The sequence below is a fragment of the Pristis pectinata genome, chromosome 5, assembly GCF_009764475.1.
Source record: "Pristis pectinata isolate sPriPec2 chromosome 5, sPriPec2.1.pri, whole genome shotgun sequence".
Lineage (NCBI taxonomy): Eukaryota > Metazoa > Chordata > Chondrichthyes > Rhinopristiformes > Pristidae > Pristis > Pristis pectinata.
The window spans coordinates 101,315,763-101,337,781 of NC_067409.1; the positions used below are offsets into that span (position 1 = coordinate 101,315,763).

Genomic DNA, 22,019 nt, shown 5'->3' on the forward strand with positions numbered 1-22,019 from the left:
TACCTATTTAAAGGAAATTCCACATTAATTGAATGTAAGCAAAGTTTTGAAACCAAGGCCAGAAAAGGGCCTATGATGCTAACATCTCCTGATTGGGAACTCCCATGGAATCGTCCACATCTTTGTTGTGCTAATGTACCCCACACGTACATTACTGTCCAATTGAGAGCAGGAGCAAACAAATAGGAGTTCTTAGTCTTCTTTAATGTATCACTTACCTTGTTCTGAATAATGTGGGGAAACATGATGCAGTCACTGTGGTTGCTTTTCATTAATCAGAAACAAATTTAGCAGTTAATGAAGTAGTGATTTGGCAACAAGCATTATATATAATGATCATATGCAAAGTTAGTGTAAACAGATCATTATATTTTTGAATTTTTTTTTAGATATTTGGTAGTGCTACAAATCCATTCCTACAAGTCAAAAACTATTATTCAACTAACAATATTAGAAATAAACAATGATAAAAGTCTTTGATGTAATAAAACAGATTTGGATATCTATGGTCATGAGGCAATCTAAAAGAACTTGCATTGTATACTCTGCCTTTTAAAATTTCAGACATCCCAAAAGTGGTTCAGGAGTAAACATGGGCCAGAACATAGTGAGAATTCCCTGCATAAAGTGCCATGAGATTTTTTTTTATCCCATCTGAGAAATCAGACCAGCTACATCTCTTGTCTGCAACTCAGATCGTGCAGCATTCCCTTGGTATTAAACTGCATTAAATATGGCCTCAAAACTCTGGAGTCAGACTTGAGCATAAAATTTTCTGTGGCAATGGAGCTATCACCAAGCCAACATGACAGTTCAAAGCAAATATCCGATAATATTTATACATTTTATGTACTTGCATGCATGGTGTATCCTTTTAAAAAGGTTTACATGATTACAGGTAAAAACTGATGCATTTTTTTTCTAAAGTTATCATCACTAAAGAGTAGCCACTAATACAAGTTACATTTCCCTGCCATCAAGACAAGAACCCCAAAGGTCATGTTGTCTGCCCAGCTCCAGGGTTAAAGATATCTCTTTTCTGCTGGTGAAAAACTTGGGAGTGAGAGGAGAAATAGCAGACAGATGTTTGACCCTGTGGAAACAGTGTGCACAGGTAAAATAAAAGGAATGAGGTTCTACAGTGACTGAGGAGCTAGGGTTAAAATTAAATCACAAAAAGTCAAGAATATTCATCTCTGGATTGTTACCCAAGCCAAGTGCAATTCTGTGTAAAGTCAAAAGTATCAGAGAATTGAAGGTGTGGTTCAGAGTTGTCTGGGAGAAATGGGCTCTCCATGGGATACTAAAACCAATACCAGGGAAAGAAAGCTCCTCCATGGGGTCACGATACACTGAAACTGGTCCAGAGACAGTTTCCTGATGAATCAGCTAACTAGGACGACAGACAAGAGCTTTAAAGTGAGAAAGGGTCTAACGGTTCAGATAAGAACAAAGATGTATATTTAAAGGGAAAAGACAAGGCTGGAAAGCAAAGTGATAATTTAGGTAATTAATATGGCATGAAAGAAAGTATTGGAGTAATTAAATAAACTAAACAGGGACAAATTAGTTAGTCCTGATAGCTTGCACCTTAAGATTCTAAAAAAAAAGGCGCTGGGTAATATTTTCCATAAGTCCCCCAAATTCTGGAGTAAGTATAGCAGGTAACACAACTATCAAAGAATGAAGGAACAAGGAAAATAGTCAACTTTGGGTGAGTTTGCTTTTTTTTAAATCAATTGACAGTAAAATGTTGGAATCTATTATTATAGTGTGGTAATATGAAGAGAAAAAAATAAATCTTGCTTCATTGAAGGGATACTGTGTTTTCTTTTGAGGTTGTAAGTAGCAGAAAAACTGGTGGATGTAGTAAATATGGATTTTCAAAAGGAGACTGAAGATGTATTGTAAAAGATAGCTATGCAAAATTATGACATGGTTGGGGTAATGCTAGCGTAGATTGAAGATTAGAAAAAGGCTAAAAAAAACAGCACCAGAATAATTAGTTGAGTAATGGATTGTGCTGATGAAATAAGTGAGGACAGAAAGTGATCTGTGAGAAGGGATATCAACCATTAAAAACAGGTGGCACATGGAATATAATTTGGTAAAATGTGAAGTTATATACTTTGGTAGGATGAATAAAGAAGTGGCAGATGATTAAGTGGTCAGAGACCTCTAACCATTGTTGTACAAAGGGATCAATGTGCTGGTTCATGTGATTCAGAAAGTTCACGTGAAGGTACAGCAAGCAATTCAGAAGGCAATGGTGAATTAGGCTTTATTCTACAAAGTCCAAAGAATAGAAGTAACAAATCCTGCTGCAACTGTACAGGGCCTTGGTCCACATCTACACCATAGACTCTCTTAGGTAATTCTGGGATTAAGTGTTTATCCCACAAAACATTGAGCAGGATTAGCCTATTCCTACTGGATTTAAGAATAAGAGTCTAGACTGATGAAAATAAAAGATTCAGAGAGAGATTGAGAGAGTAGAAATTGAAAGATTTCTCTTAACCAAAGAGCATGGAGTTGGGAATATAGTTTGAGACGGCTGCAAAGAGTCTACAAAGAGCTATAGATAGGTTAAGTGGCTCAGCAAAAATATGGAAGATGCTGTGTAATGTGGGGAAATGTGAGGTGATCCATTTTGGTAAAAAGAATGGAAAAAACTGAATATTGCTTAGGTGAGAGACTACAGAATTTAAGTACAGAGGGACTTGGATGTTCTTGCAGATTAAACACAGAGCTGGCAAGCAAACCGGAAGGCAAATAGAATACTGGGCTTCATTAAAAAGGGAACAGAATATAAGTAGGGAAATTTTGGTAAAACTTTACAGGGTACTGTTGAAACCAGACCTGGATATTGCATACAGTTTTTAGTCTCCTAATCTAAGCAAAGATACCTTTACACTAGAGGCTGTTCAGAGAAGCTGTATTTAAATTGATCGGTGGGATGAATGGGGTTGATTTATGCAGACAGGTAGAGCAGGTTGGGGCTATACTCGTTGGCATTTAGAAAAATAGAGAGATTGTTTTTGAACCATAAATTCTGATTGGGTTTGACAAAGCAGAAGTGGAGAGAATGCTTCTGTTTGTGGGCAAATCTAGAACTAAGAACCATGGTTTCAGAAATAAGCAGCTGGAAATTAAGACAGACATGAGGAAGAATTCATGAGGAAGAAATTAATCTTTGGAATTCTCTACCCAGAGAGTTGGAGACTAAAACACTGAATATATTCAAGTCTTAGAAAGACAAATTTGGGGTTTGTAGGGAATCAGTGGTCATGGGGAACAAGCAAAAAACGAAGCTCAGGCAAAGATCAAATCTGCTGTGATCTTATTGTATGGTGAAGCAAGATCAAGGGATGGTATAGTCTTCCTCTTTTCCTGTTTCTTATGATCTTATGCTCACAAAGTTTCAAGATTCAGGAATGAGTTGAGAATTTCTTTACTCCGGGTTTGTAAAGCTTTGAAATTCTCTAATACAGAAGGCTATGTAATTGCACATATTTAAGACTGGGATCAATGAATTTATGGCAACTTAAGATCAAGGGATATGGGGAAAGTGGACTTTAGGTATTGAATCACTCATTATCTCATTAATGTAGCAGAGAGGCTTAAGAAATGTATGGTTTTGGCCACGGATAATGCAGGATTATGCCACTACTCATATCTTAAGATGAGATACAAAAAAAAATGGCCCAACTAGAGTGCTTTTCTTTAAACCTTTGACTCTTTTCAATTTGTGATACCAAAAAAATAAATCTTTATTCATTTTTAATCTTAATCTGGATTTTGAAAGGAAATTACATAGCAGTCAGTATGAAACATTTTCCATTAGTAGTAAGAGTCTAGGCAAAAGAGACAAACTTAATATCAAAGGCAGGTCATCAGGACCGGATTCAGGAAACACTCTTCGTTTAAAGTGTGATAGATATGTGAAACTTTCTTCCACAAAACCAACTGGTTCTGCCTCAATTGCTAATGTTAAACTTGAGAAAGGTAGAATTTTGCCAAGCAAGATTATCAAGGAATTTGGAGCCAAGGTAGTGGACAAAATAAGGATACAAGATATCACTGAATGGCAGAAAAGATTCAATTGAGTGAATAGTAATTCACTGTGAATCCTGAAGGGAGGGAATTTGTTTATACCACTAGTCATTACTTCTTTTAGCAATGCAATCTGTACTGGCTTTAATTCTTAGAAATGAAGGGAAGAAAAAAAGTGATGGCTAGTGTGTGGTCAGGCCAAGCACAGCTGTAATTTATCAGTTACAGTACTTTGTAAATAATGCATTTAATATAAAAATTACACAAAACAGCTTTGAAGCAATATTTCTTTTATCCTACAGGCACTCTACAATTCCTTGATCAGACGATTGATTTCAGACTTTTACCCATACCCTTCAATTCTATTACAGTGAAAATCTCGTATGATGTGGGGGCCTAATGAAAACAAGATAACCCAAGCAAATTCTCTTCTTTGCGATGCCAACCATGGATATTTATTGTCGTTCTTTACAATCCCCAATATCTTAGCCATTGCTTAAGAAACTTTGTCCTAATAAAAAATGCATATAGCACCAAATTCAAAAACACAAGTTTAGTGTTACTTGTACAGAATACATTGATCATCTGACAGTTTTACTCATCTCCATCAACCCCTTGAAATGCATTGAAATTTAACTATCATGTCTCCTGGATTTGTCTGTCATCATAACTGCAAACCCTGGTGGGCTGCACTACAACAAAAACCTTCTATCACCCTGCTCCTAGTTAACATAAGCATTAAGGTAACAATTTCTGTGCTGTGAGTATAATTGTGCTTTAGCTTAGATTCACAGTATCTGTGAACTTGTTGATCAGGAGATAAAATACATGTTGGAAAATGATATTATTAGACATTCTACTTCAAATTGGAGTTCGCCCTGTGTTATTGTACCTAAACCTGATGGAACTGTTAGATTTTGCACAGATTACAGGAAAGTGAATGCTGTAACGAAGTCAGATGCTTACCCTATTCCTAGGGTGGATGATTGCATAGATAGAGTGGGAAAGGCAAAATTTCTTACAAAGATTGACCTATTAAAAGGGTACTGGTGTGTTCCATTAACAGATAGAGGAAGGGAGATTTCAGCCTTTGTAACCCCTTCTGGATTGTATGAATACAATGTTTTGCCATTTGGAATGAAAAATGCTCCGGCAACATTTCAAAGAATGATTAATTTGGTGATTCATGGGTTAAAACATACAGATGCCTACATTGACAACTTAGTGACTGGGAATGATACTTGGGAGGATCACATCTCTGCGTTAGAAAGGTTGTTTGAAAGACTTTCCAAGGCTACCCTTACAGTTAACTTGGCTAAAAGTGAATTTGGCCATGCCACTGTGACGTATCTTGGTTATGTTGTAGGTCAAGGCAAGCAAGCTCCTGTTCAGGCAAAAGTTCAAGCAATATCTGAGTTCCCTATTCCCACAGGTACGAGGACTGTTAGAAGATTTTTGGGGATGGTTGGATATTACCGAAAATTTTGTAAAAAGTTTGCTGATATTGCTCTTCCCCTAACTAATCTTCTGAAGAAGGGAGTAAAGTTTGTTTGGACAGATTCTTGTCAAGAAGCATTTGAGAAGCTGAAAGCCATTTTATGCTACCATCCTGTGCTCAAAACACCTGACTTTGAAAAGCCATTTTCATTAGCAGTAGATGCCAGTGATGAAGCTGCAGGAGCTGTGTTGTTGCAGAAGGGTGACCTTGATGATATTGACCATCCTGTAGCTTACTTTTCAAAGAAATTCAATGAGCACCAAAAGAATTATTCCACCATAGAGAAAGAATTACTGTTGCTTGTTTTAGCCTTGCAACATTTCAGTGTATATGTTTGCACCGCTCAGAAACCATTGACTGTATATACAGATCATAACCCATTGGTGTTTCTGAGCCGAGTCAAAAACAAGAACAGAAGGCTGTTAAACTGGAGTTTAATTTCGCAAGAGTTTGATCTCAAGATAACTCACATTAAAGGCAAAGATAATGTGATTGCTGATTGACTTTCCCGATGTTAAATGGGAAACATGTATCTGTACTAATCTGATAGTCTGTAGTTGTGTAGCATGATAATTATTAAAATTACTAACTGTATGCGCAGTTAAATTTTTCTTGGGAAAAATGTTTTTTAGGTGGGAGGTGTTACGGACTCAGTGAAAGTCCCTTTAAGATAGAGAGTGTGTGTGTATGTGTGTGTGGGGCGTGCTTACGTCAATAGAAGATAAAGGACGTAATGACGTTGTTGAAGAAGTTAGAAAAAGAAGAAGGAGAGAGAGAGAGAAGGGAGAGAGACACCAGCCTGCTTGTTTTCTCTATCAATGGATGACAAACAATAACTGTGTTTGCCACTGAAACCCATGTATGGAAGTTGGAAGTAATCCGGTGGAGTTCACTTTATTGCTGACCTATAGAAGGAAACAGGTATTTGTGCGTGGACGACCACGATTCGGATGCTTTTCGGGGTGAGGAAGTCACTACCGAGTAAACACTGAAGTGTCGTTTGGGTTCCATCATGGAACATTTGGATTTTGTATTTACTCTCTCTATGTTTCCCTACATCTACGTCTTATCTTCTGACAACTGTGGTTGTTGAAGAAGCCCTTGCTCATGTTTCACCTTATGGCTTGCGGAACTGAACTTTAAGAACCATTCCGGAACTTGGAGTTTGGGACTTTGTCACACACACACACAACGAGTTTAGTTTTGGGGTTAACGTTCGAGGTTTAACATTTTTGAATTCTAACATACTAACATTTCTACTTTTATTTTACGTATTATCATAAGTAGTAATTAATAAAATAGTTTTTAACACTGAATCATGCTCAGTGTGTTTCTTTTGTTGCTGGTTCGTGACATAAGCATTAAGGTAACAATTTCTGTGCTGTGAGTATAATTGTGCTTTAGCTTAGATTCACAGTATCTGCAGAGAAATTAAACAAATATTTGTATCTGTCTACACAGTACAAGTCTCAGAAAATGTCCTCAAATTAATGGAGAGCAAAATGCCTAGAGGTGAATGTAGAGGAAGAGAAAGAAGTTAGCATTAGTTAAAAAAAAAATTGGTGAAACTATTGGGACTGAAAGCTGATCATTCCTGAGCACACAATGAACTTCAAGGTTTCAGAGACCTGGCTATGAAAATAGATGCAATGACTGTCATCTTCCAAAATTCCATTAATTCTAGAATGTTTTCCACAGATTGGAAGGTATAAATTAACAACACTATTAAAGAAATGAAGGAGTGAGGAATTCTTCTGACATCAGTAGGAAGGAAAATGTGAGAATATATTATCAAAGAAGTGGTAGCGTGGCACCAAGAAAATAATAATGGGATTGCACAGCTTCAAGGTAGATCTATGAAAAAGAAGCGTTTGATGAATCTGTTAGAATTTTTTGAGGCTGTGACTTGCAAAGTAAAGGGGAACCAGTTGATGTGGTGTGTTTGGACTTTCAGAAAGACTTCCATAAGTGTCACACAAGAGATTCTTAGACAAAATTAGAGCGCACAGGGCCGTTGGTGATATATCAGTGTGGGTTGAGAATAGTGTAGCAGACAGAAAAGAGAAATAAACAAGTTATTTTTGGGTTGCAAAGCTACGATTTGTGGGATGCTACAGGGATTGGTGCTGGGCTTCCAACAGCACACAATCTGTACCAATGATTTGGATGACAGGACTTAGGGGAAATATTTCCAAACATACAATGCCGCTAACAGTCAACAAATCAGGCAGTAGCTGTGCAGAAAGAAACAAAGTAAACATTTTAGAACATACTTGATGAAAGTTCATCAACTTGAAATGTTAACATTGTTCCACTTTCCAAAGACTTTGCCTGACCTGTTGAGTTTTTCCAGCATTTTGTATTTATTATCCAGGTTTGTGGCAATACAAAGTTGTGTGTTAGTCTGGGTTGTGAGGGAGGATGCAGAGAGGCCACAGGAAATACAAACATGTTAAATGAATGGACAAGGACATGGCAGATGGAAAATAATGTGGAAAATGTGAGCTTAAGCATTTTGGTAGAAAAAATAGAAGAGGAGAATATCTTTTAAATAGTGAGAGATTGAAAGGCATTCAGAGGGGCCTGCATGTTCTTGTACATAAATCATTGAAAGGCATGGGCAGTACAGCACACAAGGCAAACAGTATGCTGACCTTCATCGGAGTAGGATTTGAGTACAAGAGTATCTTGCTGCTTTAATGTAGAGTGCTGTTGAGTCACATCTGGAACATTGCATACTGGTTTGTTCTCCCTGCCTAAGGAAGGACATATTTGTAATAGATGGAATGCAACAAAGGTTCATTGTGTTGATTCTTGACAATGGGATGTTTGAGTTAAGAGAAGAGATTAAGCAGAGTAGGCATATACTCTCTAGAGTTCTGAAGACTGAGAGGTGATTTCATTGAAACACATAAAAACTCTTAGGCGGGAAAATTGAGTTCTTGAAGAAATTCAGCTGCAATCCTGTTGAATGGTAGATCAGGCTGGATGGAGCCACAGCCAATCCCGCTCCTACTAACATTCTTGTGTTCTTTTTAAGTGATGAGTTTATAAACATGCTTAAACATTTTGTCTATTTTATATTTTTTTTTAACTCAACTTGAATTAGTTAAGGGTTGGAAACAGATGAGGGACAATCGATATGTACTCAACATTCTATGATATCTCCCAGGGAACTATCCTGGGGCCTCAGATTTTCAGATATTTGTAAATGATGCAGAAGAGAGGGATGACACCAAATTAAGAAATAAAGAAGATGGGGGTTTAAAATTAAAAAGAGACACTGACAGACTGAAAAGACTGCCAGTATATGAAGATAAATGTGAAGTGTGAGTTTATCCTATTTGGACCCCCGTAAATTTAGAGGCCCAAGTACAGGAATCTCCCAAGGCTGACAGATACAAGAGAAAATTGAAAAGGAATGCTACCCTTTAACTCAACAAGTTCAGAAAACAAAGTGAAAGAGTGCTGCAATTTAAGATTAGTCCATTTATTTGAAGCTTTGGATTAAGCCCATTTAGTTCAGTTCCAAACACTGCATTTCAGTTGTTCAGGGATGATGTCAAGAGACATGTCTTCAAACAAATTATAAAAGAAACATGGGAAATTTGCCCCCCCTCCCCTTACACACATGCAATTGTTAGGCTCAGCCAACTGAAAATTCCAAGACCAAGATTTGTACATTTTTGTTGAGTAAGAATATTGATACTTGTGGAATCAAGATGGGTGGGTAAGTTAAAACATAAATCAGTCATTCTGTACTTTCTAACTGAATAGCAGGGCAGGCTTGTAGTAAATGGGCTATTCTTGCTCATATGTTCTATTTAGAAATTTGATGCTTGCCCCCCCCCCCCCCCCCATCTTCCCAATACACACCAATTCCTGCCACCACTAACAGCACAGAAACATCTTGAAGAACCTCATCTTTACCCGTGAACCAAAAGCTTTAAAGCTGAACAGAGCTAAACTGTGTTTTTCTCAGTGACCACAAATAAGATGGATCAAATGGCTTCCTCCTGTGCCATGAATTTCAATGATTATAAGCACGTTTAAATTTAAATTAACTTCACAAATAACATCATCACTCCAAGACCAACCGGGGTTGTTAATGCATCCTAAATCAGTTTATCAATCCTCACCTTTTCTGCATCTTGTTCAAACAGCCTCAGCTGAAAGCACTGATCAAGTTTCAGCTTGCGTATATGCCACATCTGATGCAGATGCTGTCTGGTTGAGTGTAGCCTGTCCAACATACTGGACACTTTTGGTACAAGGCCCTGAAAGTCCGCATTCCCTGATATTGAGTTTTTATGGGGAAAACTTTCACTGCTTTGAATCCTTTGTAGCAACTTTTGCCCTTCTAGATCCAGTTCTTCAATTGGAGCTTTAATGACTTTCTTCTTCAGTAGCGTATGTTCATCAATCATCTTTCTTGCTCCTTCCAAGTCCTGAGGGAAGTCTTTTTTGGCTAGCATTTCCTGCAGCTCTTCCAGTCTGGATAGCATGTGTGATGCATTGCTTATGAAGTCCTCAAAGGCCACACGTATTTCAATCCATTCCTCATGGTTGTAGTCCAGACAGCCATCAAACTCTGGAGTGAGCTGCGATGGGTCAACAACTTTGGTAAGACCTTCTAGGGACACCATGTTGGTCTAAAAAGAGGATAAAAACGTGTTACCCAGCTGGTTAATAAGTCATGGTTGAACATTACACTTTAGTGGAACTTATCACGTAGCCTGGAAACTGCTTTCATTCATGCTGGCAGAACTCATGTTTTACATTTTTCACAGCTGTGATTCCCCTCCAGTGAAAGATAGCAAGGGATTACTTTTAGAAGACAAGGCGGCCCACTTGAATAGCAATGGAATGTCAAAACTTTGAAAACTTATAAGATGTATAGTTTGAAAACCTGACTTGAATATTTCCCCTATTTCCAGAGGGAAGTATATAGTCTTTGCAAAACAGGAACAGAGTACTGAAAGATTGGTGGTTCAAACCAATACTACTTGGAGAATTTTAGAGCAATCCCAAAAGCATTCTGCAGCAAAAAAAATTAACTTTTCCTTTACAAAAATTCGACATGAGACACTTCATTGAAGGTTTAACTGAGTACCTTATTTGTCTAACAATTAACTGTCAGGCTTTACAATTGCATAAGGTTTCCTGGACTTTTCTTTGGAAAGTGAAGTGACTATTCCAGACTTTTTAATAACTTGAAAGTACTCTTACTTTAAACTTTACCTCAAGTTACTTCTATATGAAGCTCAATCTGATTAAATGGAAGTATCAGACAAAAAAAAAAGGAACATATAAATTTTAAGAATATGATTAAAGATGTCTTTCTTACACTACCCACATCCCAGGATATCTTATGGCCAATGGATTTAAATACTGATCCCATAACTGCTCACCAACATGCTCACCTTTTTGACGAGGAAGTGGGGAAAGAAACTGCATCACTACTTGGATTAAATATAGATTTAATTTGCTTACAATACACCTTGATTTCTCAGCAATATTTGAGAAGATGGATCATGACATTTCCTTCAACTGTTTCACCTCCACTCTTTAGTTCCACACGTCCGGCCTCATGTAATTCTCCACTGTCTATCCAACTATACCCAAATACAACAGCTTCTCTCGCTGCTTCACAACTCCCATCTCAAGAGCCACTTGAACCTTACGCTCCCTCAACTACATCTTGTGTCTTCGCAACATTACCTGGAAGCAGTTGCTCAATTTCCATATATGTACTAACAATATCCTGCTCTACAGTTCCACCACCTCTTCCTCTGCCACCATTGTCCTTTCAGACTGCCTGTGCAATATCAATCCATGAATGAGCAAAGTAGCAGTTACTAGAAAAGAGAAGCTATTATTTTCACACTTCACCATTTACTCTGGTGCCTTCCATTGGCCAGTTACTTAGATTGAAACAGACTGTCCAAAGCTTTATTATCCTTTCTGATTCTGAATTTAGTTAGAAACCCAACATCACATTTATCACCAAGCCTACCTATTCAGATTTGCTCCATCCCCACAGTAACCAGTGAATTAGTTAATCCTGTAAAGTGGGCTTCTGTCAAATCACAACCGACTTACATCATTTCCCATTTTCCTAGGTCTCCATAATTTGAGGTCAACAAATTCTACATTGCTCAAAATGCAATCATTTGGAATTCCTTTCAAATTGTTCCAAGATCATTGCCTTTGTCTTTGATCTGCAACAAACTGCCCTCCTTCAGCATAAACTCTCCAGTCCAACATGCATCTCACCAAGTACTACAATATGTAATCATAGCTTTTTATACATTCCTCTCTTTTCACTCATCCTGTTTAGTGACAGGGACTTAGGAACTTTCTCTAACCCAATAAGTTTTATCAATTTAAAAGCACTTAAAACTCCTTCTTAAGACCAGTCTTTGACTAATCTTGCTGTCTTACCATATGAATCTCTACTACAAGACCTCAATTTTCATCCCTTGCATGTCATTGCTACACAAATGTGCGTTGCACATGTAAAGCACTGTTATCATCACATAGCTAATCAAAAAACATTTTCATGTAACTGGGCACCCATTAAGCATGTTGTGAACTAGAATTGGTTTTGTATTGTACCCCAACTCTTAAAACAAAAGATGACCAAGCCATTCCCCCATGTTTAGTCAATCTGCAGCCAATTTTTAGAAACCAACGTGCGGAATAAATGACCATCATGACCTCACTCTGAAAGAAACTGCTGGTTTCTAAAAATCTCAGTAAAACTAACGACAGGAAGACGTGATGAAAAACAGGCCTTCTTTGTCATTCTTCCATAAAAGTTACAAGCAGGCTTCCGTTCATTCAGCTGCTAATTGTGGGAGATCTATTCTGCAGAGCAGCTGACCGAAGAGTCATGTAAAAGCAGTCAAAGACTGCCTAAACAGTTTGCTCCAAACGGTTGCATAACAAACTGAACATCATTTTATCACACTAAAACAGAGAAGCGTTTTCCCATTGAGCCTTGGATTCTTCGTGGATGAAAATTTTATATGGAAACTGAAAGTAAAAAAGGTGTAGCTCATCAGATGAAATTGACAAGTTGTTCATTTACTATAGCAGCACTGTCCTATTAACTTCAGGGACTAATTTCTTAAACCATCCCCAAGTACTGTTCTTAACTGGCTTATAAAATTGCAGTACAACAATGGATATGTTTTCACAAAACATGTTTAGAAACTACTGAGATTTCCTCGGGTTAACAGCAAAAGTTAATCTTGTGCACAACTGACAGCAAGACTGAAATTTTAAATAAACATTCATATCTTTTGTTTGAAACAACAAAGAATCTAAGTTCAATGTTTTGCCAAAAATATAAGAGCTGAGAATCGTAAATTCAGTTTTAGACTTTATTCTGATATCAGTGTCTAAAAGTACCTCAAACTCAAACTTTGAGCTGCCAAAGTTAGTTCTTTGCTTCTGCCAGAAGTTGTCCGGCTTGATGATCAGTGCAACATGAATACAGCCAGGAAATGACTCCTGTAGAATCTTCAGCAGCGGTTTAATGGAGTCCCATTTGGAGCCACGCATGTCAACTATCACAGTGAATCCACGCTTACACACCTCCTCACTAGAGAAAAGAAAACAAAGCACATCCTGAGCATATATAAATAAGAAACTCAGACAGCATAAAGAGGAGCAAATGAATAATGATGGTGACAAGAGGGATGGAAAGTGTGAGAGAGAAAAGGGAGGAAGAGAGGGAAGTGGAGGTGGAGGGATGAAGCAGGAAGGAGAGAGAGGACAAGAGATGGTGAGGGGGTGAGGAACTGAGTGGGAAAGTGGGAGGAGCAGACCGACAGGTGTGAGCAGTGTGAGAGGAGGAGTGTGGTCAGTGGTTATAGTGAAGGATTGGAAGCGTGGGGCAGGAGGAGAGTTGGGGGGGGGGGTAGACAGTAGGGTGGAGGTGGGTAGACAGTAGGGTGGAGGTGGGGAAAGAGTCCTTGCACATCCTTGCCCATTCACCTGGCCCATCTACTATTCCAGACCACTCTGCATTCTTGACACGACCCACACTACCACCTACCTTTGTATCATCGGCAAGGTTGGATATCTTACACTGAGTCAATATCTCACAAGCAGCTGCCCAACCCCCACCCAAATCACTGATATAGACTGTGAAAAGCTGAGGCATTAGCAATGATCCCTGGGACACCCTATTAGTCACAGCCCCCCATCCCAAAAATGACACATTTATCCCTCCTGTTTTCTGTACATTAACCAATTCTTAATCCATACCTGCACATCACCTCAGTAACACACCCTCCTCCAATAATATCTGCTTTATCTTTGTTTCATAATTTCTTGTGCAGCATCCTATCAAAGTCCTTCTGAAAGTCCAATCACACCATGTCAAATGGTTCTTCCTTATCTATTCTTCCAGTTACATCCCAAAAAACTAATAGTATGTCAAACATCATTTCCCTTTCATAAATGCATGCTGGCTCTGTCCAATCCCATCATTATTTTCTAAACACCATGTTTCTACTTGCTTAATAACAGGTTCCAGAATTTTCCCTGCAACTGGCAGGTATCCGGCCCACACAAAATGAGATGGCACTTGCAAGAATGAGACTGAAATGAGGCTAAACATCTTCACTCAGATACTGTTGAACCATTGGAATTGTCTAACCCTGAGGACTATGGAAGCTTAGCCATTAGGTTCATTCATAACATAGATCAATAGATGTCTGGGCATTAAGGGAATCAAGGAAAGAGATGGATAATGGTGCTGAGTAGAAAATCAGCCATGATCTAATGATAATGGTGTTGGCTCGTAAGTCAAAAAGTAGTAAAAAGACAAGAGCAAAGTTACTTGTACACAGTTATCAGACAGATACAAAGCAAATATTTTCAACTTTAGTGGATGTATGCTTATAATAAATGTCAGATGTCATAGGAAACTTTAATGAAGTCACATGTGGACTCTTCAGGGTGGCTGTACTTGGAAAATCTTGTACTTCAATATATTAGTAGAATAGCAAGAGTAATAAAAAAAACATTGCAGGAAAGGTATGTTGGTCTTGGTTTGGAGCCAAGTTATTGTACCAAAATGATACATGAATTGCAAGGAATAAATGAGCAATCGTCACAAAAAACAAGGATAGTGGCTCCCAGAATTGAGAAGATTGAGGGATGATCTCAAAGTAACAAGAGCTGGCTTTATGAGTAAAACACTAATTTCTGGTTGCAAAGCCAAATCTCAAATTAGTGCCTGGTTTATAAGAAGGTAGGAAACACTTTCACACACAAATAGAAGGTGGTACAAGTTAAAACTCTTCCACAAATGGTGTAAATTGCAAAGTCAATCGTTCATTTAAATCTGTCACTGATAACTTTGTGTTAACCCAAGTTATTGAAGGGTACAGGGAAAGGGCAGCAAAAAAAAGTCACAGATTTGCCATGATCTTAGTGAATGGCACAATGAAGCCAAAGAGCTAAGTGGTTGACTCCTTAATAGCTAAGTAAGCTTGTTTTCTCTAATTAGGTATCATATATTCCAAGTCCTTTTACTGGTTAGCATTTCCTTGTTAAGGTGTAGATTCACTTTACTGTATATTATTCAGCGTCATTAAAAAAGTCATTAGCAGTTTCAATCATTTTAGTCTAGCATATTAAATAAAATTTCTTAATGAACCCATCATTTGCAGCCAGACATTTTTTTTGCTTGGTTATTAAAAAGGTAAGGATTAATTACATTAATCATTCCTTTTCATTCCAGTTATCAAGAACAAAAGATAGATGATCAACACTGATAGACTTAAATGATTCTAAATTAGGCACCAATAACTAAAAGAGCACTTTAAAATCACATGTTAAAAGTTAAAAATTGATACCTTCTCTTTAACCATCAAAATATGCTGAAATTAAATTATCACAGCTCTGTTCATTTCAATTCAAAAAACATTGTTTTCTCAAATAAACCTATTAACCAAATCAGAAACCAAAAAGCATGTGTTACAATTTGTTTCTAGCAAGAATTTGTTTGCAAGTTTGAAGCTAGGGAATTTAAAATCGAAAGCATGGACAGACAGATGAGATACATAAAGTCAAATCAGAGTGACAATGAAGCTACTTCCTCTATTCTTCACTCCAGTCCTAACAAATATTCAGCTGTCTGAAACACTGAGGACAAAGGCACTAATTGTATCAAGTCTGCTCTGAAGAGAACAAAAAAAAATCTTTTTTGTTAGACCACAGGAAAGGAGCACTAAACTCTGCAGTACAATACTACTCTTCAAATCTGACATTTGAACATGCAGATCTTTTCAAATTGCAATATCAGATTCGAAGGAACAAAGAAAATATTCAATTCATATTGTCAATTTTCTATAATATATTATGCTACTGATACTTGCATCATCAGTAACAACAGTACTTCTCAATACTATCAATTTAATTATCATTTAATATTTTTACTAACTTCTAATCAAAATTATAAAGATATTTGCTAGAATATTTATTCTTCCATCAACAGTTCACATTTTGAAGAAAACAAATTACAATTCTGCAGCAAAAAGTATCTATGCGAAATACATGACTTGTACAATTTTCAGAAATAAAAATGCAATCATACCTAGGAATATTAGCTAAATAAGAGATAAGCCTCCTAAGATCTTCTTGTCTTATTCTGTCATGGTTGCTGCTGCTGCGGAAATGTCAAGACAGGGCCTCCACGCTTATCCCCGCCACCTGGAGAGAAAACATCCAAAAATCGATAAAGGCAAGCAAGTAATAACAAAAGCAAATCTCCTACTTCTAAAAAAAAGAAAAATCCTTGCAGCAAATTTCTTCACAATATATTGGAAGGAAAGTGCCTTTCTCACAGAGGATTACATTACCAAATTCAGCAACCCCAAATAAAGCAAAAGAACAGAATAAATACTGACTATTGTCAGGACATTAGCTGCAACATCCATATTTGTCCAAGATGGCCATGCTAGGCTGAAAAGGTATCCCTTAATCACTTTTGGTGATAGATGTCAGAAGTGTTTCCTCATAATGCACAGCGCTGATCAATTACTTATCAAACCTAAAAAAAAAGGACGCGCTAATATTCTTCTCTGTCTCGAGCAAGAAATTTCACTAGTAAAAAAAAGGATATTACTGAAGAACTCAGTGGATCAAGCAGCATCTCCTGAAGACAAAAGATGCAAGTCACGTTTCAGGTCGAGACCCTGCATTAAGACTAGAGAGGGAAAGAGGAAAGATTGCCAGTATATAACAGGATGTGGGGGGTGGGTGAGGGGTGGGTGGGGGTACAGGCATGGTAGGAGATAGGTGGAACCAGATGGGGAGGGGATGATGGGCAGATGGAAGCAGGTGGGGAAAGGGTGCATATTTATAAACTACCAAAATAAGCTCAGTCTACTGGCAACAGATTTTCTTCTTAACTAAATCCTTGAACATAGGGGGTTCAGAAAACACCAGCAAAACTAGTGGTGATTGAGATTCCCCTATTTATAGTTTTCTGACCATCAAGCATGGCTAAGGTGGTAATTGTGATCTCCTTCTTGGTTCTATAATTCTACAGGAAAAACCTGAATGGGTATTATCTGTGATGGTTACTTTATTGTAGATAAGACGTTAAATATAACTTGCTGGAAGGTAATGCATTCAGAATAGCGTAAATGATGGATGATCTGGGACCTTCAATCAATTGTCATGTATTCATGAGCCTATAGTCTGTATAGTTCAGCTGACTGAGAGGCGATCTTTTTGGAACATAATAACTTGGGTGGTTTAAACAATAGAGATACTGAAGAGATTGTTTCCCTTGGGGGTGGAGGGGACATAAGGAGGAGTTTCTTCCTCAGTTGGGTTCAGAATTTTTGGAATTCTCCATCACAAAGAGTTAATCTTAAGTCATTAAGTGTATTCAAGGTTGAGATAATTCTTGGAGCTATTCAGGAATCTAGGGGGTATGGGGAGCATGTAGGGAGAGTGGAATTCAGGCAAACAAATCAGATCAAACAGGATCCATGGAATGACACAGGAGGCTCATGGGGCTATGGGCTTACTTCTATTCCTGTTTCTTAGATTATTATGTTTAATTGGCAGAGTAGTGAAAATTGGGTGCTAACACATCCATCCAACTTTCTTTTGGAGTATAAAATTACTCGCAAAGCAATCCCTAAAAAAGCCTGATGCATGCAGATTCTGAACAGTTTGAGTTCAAGGCAAACTTAATATTTTATCATTTGCCTTCTAGATGCATTAAAAAATAATGAGGTCAAAATGAACAAAATTAATTGCCTATTCAGTGAAAAACAGCTTCTGGACTTTTTGGCATGTGAATGCATAAGGCTCTCTTTTGAAAGCACCATAATTTCAGGTTTAATTAGGACTTGCTCCTGACTGTGCAAAACTTTGAATTATTTTTTCAACTACAGTCATAGATCATTTTCAGCATAGAAAACTATTTGTGGTTTCCTAACATATGGTTTGCTTAGAACTGAACCACCTGATCATATATGGTGATGACACAAGCAGTTTCACTTTTCGCACTGCCTTCAGGGCTTCTGGGTTAAGCTGCAAGGGAAACTGGGAAGAATGAACATGGTTCTTGGCCTTCATCTGAATCTCAATGTTCTTACCATCCACTCTATTGGCTTGTCCGGACCTAACCAGCATTTTATAAACAATTTAACAGTAACCTTCCTTTTTCGTACTCTGTGCCGCTATTTACAAAGTCCGAGAGCTGTAAATGCGTCACTGTAACTCCTCTCTCAACATGGTCCTGGGCGCATTTCAAAGAGTTATGGACTGAGTTCACTCTGCTCCTGAACAACGCCTTTACACGAAAGGACCATTTAGCTTACAATGTCTCTCCTTGTTCTTTCTGCAAAAAATGTTATCACTTAGTACGTCACGGCATTAAATTTCATCTGAGACTTGTCTGCTCAATCTGTCAGCCTATGCCCTTTGAAGTCCATTTCTATCCTCCTCCCTGTTTACCACACTTCCCAAGTTTGGATGTTGTTCATAATAAAAAAATTCCTGAACTTTACTCTGCCTGGCTACATTAAAGTCATTGTTAGATATCTAGAACTGGCACCTGGGGAACACTGATATTAGTATCATAGTCTATTCTGAAAAAACATTTGTTTACCAATGACTCTCTGCCTTCTTTGGGCCAATTTTTGATCCATGCGACCACCAAATCCTTTATTCTACGGACTTCAGTTTTGCTAACCAGCCTTTTATATGGGACTTTGCCAAACATCTGAAAATTCATCTACTGCATATCCTTCATGAACCCTCTCTGTTGCCCTCTAAAAGAATTACCAGCTTTGTCAACCAGGATTTCCTTTTCACAAATCCATACTGGCTTTCCTTCATAAGATGAAACTTCTCCAAAGGCTGATTAATTTTTCTCCCTGATTATGGTTTCTAAAAGCTTTCCTACTGCCAAGGTTAAACTGACTGCCTTTGATTGTCTGCCAGACTTGAACATACTTTCTTGAACAACAGTGTCATATTTCCCATTGTTCAGTATTTCAGGATCCTCTTGCATCTAGAGAGTACTGAAAGATCATAGTAAACTCTTCTGCAAACTGCACCCAGAGTCCCCTCAGCAACCAAGTATTCATTCAGACCAAGTGAGATCACCTTAACCTCAGCCAGTCTTTCTACCTTTCCCTCATAAATTCTTGTCCATTTTCTCTAACCTCTCTGCTTCTACTGAGATGTCGGTGGAAAACTCTTCCTCGGTAAAAACCAATACAAAGTTTGTGACTTATATTTCAAAATTCAGGACAAGTTTGCTCAGGTGTACATCAGAATAATAGTTCTGACAGTTCTGGAAAGTATGTAATATAATCTAAGCTAAGTGAAAGTAGTGTAAGATTGGAGAAGCAAATATACAATACAATGATCAATAAAAGAATGTGCATTTTGATAAGAAGATTAAGATAAGATCCTTGAAAATCCTGAAAGCATTAAAAGATTTTAAGTGCATTACTGAGGTTATAGTCCAGAGGCTTGAATCAACATGTTCAAATATTGCAAAAGGTGAATCTGTTATGAAACTTGTAATTAAAATTCTACATTAGCAAAGATGTTATATACTTTCATATAAAGATCATCAAATTAATAGATGGACAAGGAGGAATTTGCTGTTACTTAAATCAAAATGGATTCAACAAACAAAACTGGATCTCACTGTTGGACCTTCTCAAGCTGAATAAAAATATTACAAATCTAGCTCTGAAGAATCCTTTTTTTAAACTTGAATAACTTGAATCTAACTTAAGTTGCATTACCATAAATTCAAGCATAGGTTTTTTTGTGATTGAGTCTAAAAATTTATGATCTTGGATTGCATAATCATAATAAAGTACATGACAGCAATATATCAAATAGTTACTTTTGCTCAGTGTTGATTATGCTTTGCTTGAGATAGCAATATGAGTTTTACCAGTGGTTGTATTTGATCCATTTGAAATGAATTGCCAGATGTAGGAGAATTCAAGGAAACTATATGAAATCTCTGAAAAGAAACCCAAATACTAACCCATTCTCCTTATAAATATCCTACTGCCTTGATTTATCAGATTTGCATTATAACCACAATAACATGGGCATTTATTGTATCTTATCTGCTTGAATATCTTATTTTTCCAAGATTTTTACTCCATTAAAATACTCCATTCCCACACTCACCCAACCCTCCAAACACCAATGCTCCCCCACCACCCCCACCACCCTAAACCTGGATAAAACTTATTGATGAATCAGTAAAAATGACTGATCCTTGAAACAAAATCATCCTTTAACTGAATCGGACGAGATTGCTACAGCTTACTATTTTATCCAGTTAAAAATGGGGGAAAAGAAACTAAAATTGAAGTGAAGTCAGAGATGCAGGAAGCAACTGAAAAGGATATAAAAAACAGAAATTTGGGAAATACTCAGCAGATCAGTTCTGATTGACCTGAAGCATTAACACTGTTTCTCTCACTGCAGGTCCTGGCCAACCAGATGAGTATTTCCAACACCTTCTGTTTTTATTTCAGATTTCCAGCATCTGAAGGTGTATGCAACCTTAGCTGATAAATGTACTTTTGCTGTATGTAGTATAGTGCCCTTATCAGTATAATTATCAATATTCTCCCATTCCCACCAGGTGAAGTCCCTGTGTCAGCTTCTTTATCTAAGGAACATACACTTGAATGTTTACTTATTCATCAATCAGATATGGTCAGGCCATGAGAAACTCTATTTGGCCGTGCTTTCCTCAACCAAGAGTGCTTGCCATTCCAGAATCATCTGGAATGCAGAGATAAACTTGAACACATCCACAGCTTCGCTGCTCATATCCTAATCCACAGTCTCATTTGCCTATCATCTTTAAACTTTCTTTGAACTACAGGTTCAATACCAAATTGACCTACAAGTTGTTATTACTTGTTTTTATATCCCTTGTCCCTCCCTATCACTGCAATCATTTTTAGTCCCATATCCCTCTGGGACAGGGGGGGATGAGAGAAGATAAAGGGTAATTGCTGAAAGTTGGTCCTCCTCTAAACTAGTGCAAGTTCTTAAAGGTAGAGTTTAAAATTTAAGTAGTATAGTTTACCTGAGAGGAATGCAACCTTCTCCTTCAGTATTGGAAGGACCTCCATTGCCTTCATCTCATCATTTTTACGAAAACCTGAAAGTCAGAGAAAAACAAATTATCACCACAATTTTAAGTTTTAAACAAATGTCTACAGAAATTCTCTTGATATCTAAACTTCTCATTTTAAATGATCTTTGAGAATGCTCATTGGACACTTTTTATATTTTTTAAAATGTGATTTTTTTTGTACTCCTCACCTGCAGATACTTCATTAAAACCCTGTCACAATCCAAATCGTTGACACAATTAGTTCTACAATGAACTATTAACAGAAATCCAAGTTCTTTGACTAAAACCGTGTGTTGATGTTAGCAGTGATGCAACTCAGAAGATTCTTCCGTTTCAGTCTTTCCATTCAACAATTATCAACAAACCATGACTTGTATCGTGCACTGTATCATTTCAACAGAAGGACTTCAAGATTTGACTCCCCCAACCCCCACATTTCCAAGAAAAAAAAATTGCTAATTACAACAGCACAGCTCTCTGAGCCACATCTCCAATGGTGTTAAAAAGTTGCGTGCAAATTCTTTCATGCAGACCGTCTATTTAAAGATGACCCAACATGTTTCCAATTTTATCTTCTTTTTTTCCCCCATCTTCATTAAGGAGGAGATACCATTTGACCAAGAAGATAACAGGAAAAATGGACCATTTAATCCCTTGAGTCTGCTCTGCCATGTCTGAATTGACTGAAGGCCTCAACTTTATTTTCCTGCCTGATCCCCCATAACCCTGGATTCCACTATAAATCTGATAATAATAACTGAGCATCCACAGGTGTTACGGACTCAGTGAAAGTCCCTT

The 22,019-nt window shown here is 37.5% G+C and overlaps 2 protein-coding genes across 6 annotated transcripts in view; both read right to left on the reverse strand.

Annotated features, from left to right (window-relative positions):
• trioa (trio Rho guanine nucleotide exchange factor a) overlaps window positions 1-16,285 on the reverse strand; it is a 200,587-nt gene extending 184,302 nt beyond the window's left edge. For all 5 annotated transcript variants that reach the window (XR_007956336.1, XM_052015752.1, XM_052015751.1 and 2 more), the window contains exons 1-3: window positions 16,167-16,285; window positions 12,968-13,160; window positions 9,691-10,203 (exon numbers count right to left, since the gene is read on the reverse strand). Coding sequence is in view for 4 of the 5 variants with exons in the window: in XM_052015752.1 (XP_051871712.1) it covers window positions 9,691-10,203; window positions 12,968-13,120 (666 nt within the window). In the remaining variant the exon portion in view is untranslated. The remainder of the gene's footprint in view (window positions 1-9,690; window positions 10,204-12,967; window positions 13,161-16,166) is intronic.
• Window positions 16,286-21,168: 4,883 nt separating this feature from the next.
• The window catches only part of LOC127570999 (uncharacterized), a 112,395-nt gene continuing 111,544 nt past the window's right edge, over window positions 21,169-22,019 (reverse strand). Inside the window, exon 3 of the mRNA XM_052016971.1 lies at window positions 21,169-21,245. Within this exon, the coding sequence (XP_051872931.1) occupies window positions 21,236-21,245 (10 nt within the window). The 3' untranslated portion in view covers window positions 21,169-21,235. The remainder of the gene's footprint in view (window positions 21,246-22,019) is intronic.